The sequence below is a fragment of the Podarcis liolepis genome (assembly GCF_965112155.1).
Source record: "Podarcis liolepis genome assembly, chromosome: 16".
Lineage (NCBI taxonomy): Eukaryota > Metazoa > Chordata > Lepidosauria > Squamata > Lacertidae > Podarcis > Podarcis liolepis.
Window position 1 is genome coordinate 20,736,531 of NC_139567.1, and position 6,000 is coordinate 20,742,530.

Below are 6,000 nucleotides of genomic sequence, written 5' to 3' on the forward strand. Positions count from 1 at the left end.
GCCCGCTCAGCCCTTCTCTCCCTCTCCCTTTGTTGCCCGCCACTCACCTCTGCTGCAGCAGCAGCCGGCCAGGAGCAGGAGGCAGGCGCGGGCGAAGCTTGCAAGCCGGCAGCGACTCATTGTTCCCGGTGCCAGAGCCGAGAGTCCAAATGCATCGGAGGGGCTTGGAGGAGAAGCCCAGAAAGCTGACGTCAGGTGCGAGGGGGAGGGAGCTGCATGCACGGGGGGAGGGGGCTGCACTGCTCCGAGGGGGGGGCATACACACCCACCAACCCACCCCCAAGAGCACCGGGAGCCCAGCCCTCCTCGCACGCTTGCTCCAGAAGACTCGCCTGCAACAGCAGAGAGGAGTCGCGCTTAACCGGAGCGCCAGGGGGCGAGGCGAAAGCCTACCTTAGACCCCCTTCCTTGCTAGAGCCCTGCTCTTAATGCGCCGCGCCTTTTGCAAGACTTCGGTGCAAAAAAACCCCAAAAAACCTGGAGGGGAGTCGAACCTTTTCAGCCCGTGGGAAAGCAAGGAAGCCTTAGTCCGTTGCAGCAAAAACAGACGAAGGGGCTTCTTCCTTCCAGACCCGGGTTTAATCCTGTACACACGTTACTGTTAAAATTGGTCGTGGGCAACAGGTTCTTGTAATTGCTCGGGTTCTCCCCCTCCGCTTGCTCAGAAAGGGTCGATCAGGATCAAGGCGGGGAGGGGGGGTGAGGAGAAACAGGAGTTGGCATTTGACGAAGCTGTAAAAGACTTGCATCTATTTCCACCTGCCGGGAAAAGATGTTGTCTTACGTGCTATTTTTATTATATTCATTCATTTCCCTCCCTGTTGGTTGGGTCTATTGTCTTTTGCCATGCTGTTTTGCTTATAGCAAAATAAATTATGCTGTTTATTCTAAGCTGCCTTGAGGCTCCGTTTGCAACGTGGTGGGATTAAAAAACAAACAAACAATAACTCAATAAATAAAGATGGATGGTTGTGTTACTGACCGGTGCACTGGGACAGGAACTTTGCTAAGCTCTTTCCCCAGGGAGCTGGAAAGCAGCAAATTGCTTCCAAGTGATAGGACAAACCCAGAGGACTGTTAGCTGAGCATTCATCCTGGTTTATTTGCAGGGACATTAGACAACGTTGGCTGTTTGATGAACACCCTGATTTGTGTGGAAATGAGGCAAGTGTTATCCCACACTTTCCAGTGCGTTTTTCGGTCATTTTACTTAGTGCAAAAAGTCATATTTTGGGAAAGCAGGCTGGTTGCACAATACCACCCAAACCAATTAGTCCAGGCAATTCCCAATTTACATGGGGGTTACGTTCCAAGGTACCAGATGTTTAAGTGAAATGGGGGTATATTTGAAACACAATTGAAAAAGCTTGCAAACACCCCATTCCATCCCTTTTTGTCACATTTTTGGGTCACTTTCAGGTTCAACATGATGCGCCCTTGTAGGGTTGCATGTGCCTTGAATGCACGTAAATGGGGAGTTGCCTGTAACTTGAATTTTCTGGGATGTGACTGAATCCCACTCAGAAATAACAACAGGCTGGAATTGCCCAAGGTATACCAGGAAGTAAGGTCCTGGCGGCAGCTTATGGTTAATGAGGAGAGAGACAGAGAGAGAGCTTAACTGTTCAAACAATTCATTAAACCAAACTTTAACTCAGCACAATAACAAAAAGGACACACTCCTCCAGGGTCCCAGTAAACCAAGGTTTGGTGCAAACCAAGCTGATATGAACCGGTTATTGCAGCTGAAGATCAAAGCTTTGGCAAGCTCCAGTATCCTGAGCCACCTAATGCATTTCTCATATTTGTTTGTTGTTTTCAAATTGTAATTACACAATTGCAATTCCACCCCCTCCAAATATAAGCAGCAAGAACTAAAAGGGGCAGGAAACACAACCTCTAAGAGGTACGTAAAGGACAGCCAAACACAATCTCACGGTGGCTGAGTTAAGAAGTGAGGCTTCCTTTATTTACAGGAAGGAGGGATCAATCACAGCACACCTGGTATGACCAGCCAATCAGAGCACATTCTCTTCCCCGGGTTCAAATCCTTGCTGCTCCACCTCTTCCAGTTAGTCCAGATGTGGGACCTTTCTTAGCCCAAGGGCCACATTCCCGTGATGTGGGCAACCTTCTGGGGGCCGCATCATAGACGCCGACTCCATGGGGCTTGAGGGGGCCCGAGCCCCCTCAAAAATTCGTTTGGGGGGGCTCCGCCCCCCCAATAATCTCCGCCGCCCCTCCAGCAGAGCGCCATCGCCGCCGCTCCCCCAGCCCAAAATGCACAGGGTCGGGCTGCATGCCTCCTGCCCTCCCTCCCGAGCAAAAGCTCCACCCTTCGGAGCTGATTAATAGGCGCAGCACGCTCTCCCCTATTCGCTCACGAGGAGGCGGTGCCACTTTATTTGCATATTCATGAGCTTATTTATTATTCATGAGCTTTCCCGGGCCCCCCCAATATTTTTTATAAGTCCGCGTCCCTGGGCCGCATTCAAGTGCAGGACAGGGCCAGAGGCATATCAATGGATGGGAGTGACTCTCAGCTTCTGTACACTTGGCTACATTACAGCCACGCGAGAGCCAGAGGTTTCTGCGCTTGCAGCTGTTGCCCACCCCACCCCCACATCTCTCCATCATCCAAGTCAGCGAGAGGCATTCTCGTAATTGAAGGCCAACACAGTCAAAAGGGGGTGCAGAGCACGGTGTGTAACTCTTAAACATGATTCCCCACCCCACAGTCAGTCCATTAACCACTTTGGAAAAGGGTGTGTGTGGCTGTTGCCTTGGTAAGCGCTTCGTTCTGCAACAAAGCTTTCAGATTTACATTCCACAGGAGCTGTGCAAGTGCAGAAATCCAAAGATTTTTTAAATTATTATTTTAAATAATTTTTATTAAAGATTTTCGTTTACCAAAGCACATGCATTGTTTCTTGAAGGGCTGGCCGGTGTGACCTATCACCCGGCAAACTGCCAGATTGCTGCAGGGAACTCTGGATCGCACGAGAGACCTGGCTGACCCTTTGCCCTAGTTTACTGTCCAGCCTGCCTTGCAGATACTGCAATTCCCTTCCCCCACCATTTGTATCCGTCATTTAGAATCCAGGTGTTGCATTCAGGCAGCGTGTGCATGACATTCAAGGCACACCGGCATCTTGTTTTTTCCTACCGAGTCCACACACAATCTGGACCTGCTTCCATTTTGTTTCAATGCCCCCAAAAGCACTTTTTCACAAGCTAGTTTCATTGCCAAAATATACAGCTCAAATCAAATTGACTTTGCATTAGCCATTTGTGTGTGTCCATTTGCAAAAGGATGGTGGCGGTTCCAGCAATGGTGGGGGGTGGGCTGTAGCCTCACCTGCCTAATGATTTTCTGGAGAGGGGAGCCATATATCAAGAAAGCAATTACCACTTCCTTCCTTATTCACTGGCGCATGTGCAGGGAGGAAAAGGTATGGGTAACCCAATCAAAGGGAGGGCTTTCGAGACAAATGTCTTCCAACAAAAAAACAGGGGTGGGGGGTGGGAGTTGAAGTGCAGATCAAACCACCCTTGAGGGCTGCAGAATCTTGAATCATTCACACACAATTCTGTACAGAGAAAAAACTACTTTCCAGTACACCTAACACACACACACCCTGCCTGTTTTCCAGAAAAGGTCTTTTGCAATTTGGAAAGCGAAGAGGAAATGCATTGAAAAGTGTGAGATAAAATAAACGGTGAACAACAATGCTTTTTTCCCTAGAAAAATAGATGCCGGTACTCACCACGAAGTTGTTACAGTTAGTGTTCCACTTTTTAACAACAACAGAAAGAGGTGCCGATACTGTGTACCCCCTAAATCACTGATTAACAGGAAGACGTGTAAATACCCTGCAGGCAAATGGAGATGGATGCAGGAATGAAAGTTCATTGTCATCCACATGCGACGTAAACAGATCCCAGCAAATGCTCAGTAAAAAACCGGACATAGTCTAACCTCGCTGTAAGCTTTCTGCAAGCAAATCAGGATGAACAAACAGATTGCCCAGAAAAGCCCAGTATTAGCCTCAGCCCCTGCGCTTTGTCTGCAAAAGAAGATAAAGGCATAGCGACTTGCCAAAAGGCTCCTAAAACCCTTTCAGACACCTTTATATAAATGTGTGGAGACTTAGCTGGATCATGCACCCCTAACCTCCACATGTTCTTAAGGTGGTTTAGAAAGAGCCCCTGTGCATACAATTGCTTCTGTACACCTTTAAGAACACAGGACTTGAGGTTGGCAGGAAAAGGGAGGTGGACACCAATCTTGGGGTTTTTGGTTTTTTTAAAGACCACAAATTGATTGTTTGCATTTATATGCCACTTTTATCCTCTCCAGGGAGCCCAAAGTGGCCTACATGGTTCTCTCCCCTCCTCTTACGGTCCTCACAACAACCCTGTGAGGTAGGTTAGGCAGAGAGGTGGTGACTGGCCCAAGTTCTTTTAATGACCGATGGGTCACTAAATCAGTGCCCATGGAGTGTGATGGAGAGGCCAGGCCGTGTCCCTCTGGTGGTGCCATGCTCAAGATGGAGACTACAGGTTTCCCACAGACCTTCCCCAAGTCTCACCTGACCATGGTTAATGGTAGAAGAGAAATTCAAGGCAAAGGCCAGGCTACCTGGTTGACAGTTTTTAGCATGGTGCAACTTTAGCTCTCTCAAAAGCTTTGCCTGATCTGGAACTCCTGCAGCAACCGGCCCTCTTGCCACAGCCATCCTGCCGGTGCACCAGGCAATGCCTATGAGATGCCCTCAAGTTTCTTCTCTAGCATCATAAAAAAGCCCTTGTAACTCTAACCCCAGAGGAACTGCGGGGCAGGGTTTCGGAACATTCAATTTGTTTCATTGCTTAAGCTCTGCCATTGCTTTCTAATGCCCATTTAGCTGAGACAGCTTGGCGTTACAAATGCACACAGAGTATTTTTGTGTGCGTGCTGAGTGTCCCTGATGTCTTCCTTCTCCATTTCAGTCTCAAAATCAGAGTGGTTTTTGTTTTTTTAAGGACCTTCCTTGCACCAAGGCAAGGGGACCTTCTCCTTCAGCGAGAAAACACTTTAACCCATAAATATTACTAAGCTGTTATCTCACGCTGGCCTGTTTACACAGTCGCCTAAGCTGACATAAACACCCATTTAACCGGCTTCAGCTTCCAATTTGTTTACACAAATGAAGAGGCAAAGCAGCGGAGGGGAAAGCAGGCAAGAACAGACATGTAGGGCAGCAAAGCATTATGCAATTGGGGGCTGCCACACTTTTCACCCCAACTCATCACAGAGGATTAATAAATTACAGGAGCCTGTCTGGATAAGACCCAAGGTGTCTCTTGCCAGTACAGAATCCTGCTCCTTACTGAAGCCAACTGGATATCATTGCTATTTATTTACTTCACTTTATATTCCCACCATTTTCTCCAAGGAGCTCCAGGTGTTATCCTCACAACAACTCTGTGAGCTGGGTTAGACAGAGAGACTGCGACTGGTCCAAGGTGAGCTTTATGGATGAGCAGGGATTTTAACCCTGGTTTCCTAGGTCCTAGTCCAACACTCTAAATGGTGTTCAGGCCTATACCGTCCTCTGGAAAAGGGGTTGCGGCACTCATCTCGCTTTCAGGCTGAGGAAGCTGGCCTTTGTCCACAAACAGCTTTCTGAGTCATGTGGCCAGCACGAGTAAACCGCTTCTGGTGCAGCAGAGCACCATGACAGAAACCAGAGCGCACGGAAACACTGTTTACCTTCCTGTCACAGTGGTACCTATTTATCTACTTGCACTGGTGTGCTTTTGAACTGCTAGGTTGGCAGGAGCTGGGACAGAGCAAAGGGAGCTCACTCCGTTGCGGGGATTCGAACCACCCACCTTCCAATCAGCAAGCCCAAGAGGTTCAGTGGTTTAGACCACAGTGCCACCCATATCCCCGTGGGTTCTATTATTATTATGAGAGAGGGAGAAAGGTGTGTGTGTGTTTTCTAGCCCAGTGGT

General features: G+C 48.6%; 1 protein-coding gene across 2 annotated transcripts in view; it reads right to left on the bottom strand.

Moving 5' to 3' along the window:
* MCAM (melanoma cell adhesion molecule) overlaps positions 1-4,754 on the bottom strand; it is a 57,814-nt gene extending 53,060 nt beyond the window's left edge. For both annotated transcript variants that reach the window (XM_083480993.1, XM_083480991.1), the window contains exons 1-3: positions 4,643-4,754; positions 3,768-3,873; positions 48-163 (exon numbers count right to left, since the gene is read on the bottom strand). In XM_083480993.1, coding sequence (XP_083337119.1) covers positions 48-163; positions 3,768-3,873; positions 4,643-4,739 — 319 coding nt within the window. In that variant the 5' untranslated portion in view covers positions 4,740-4,754. The remainder of the gene's footprint in view (positions 1-47; positions 164-3,767; positions 3,874-4,642) is intronic.
* Between the last annotated feature and the right edge of the window lie 1,246 nt (positions 4,755-6,000).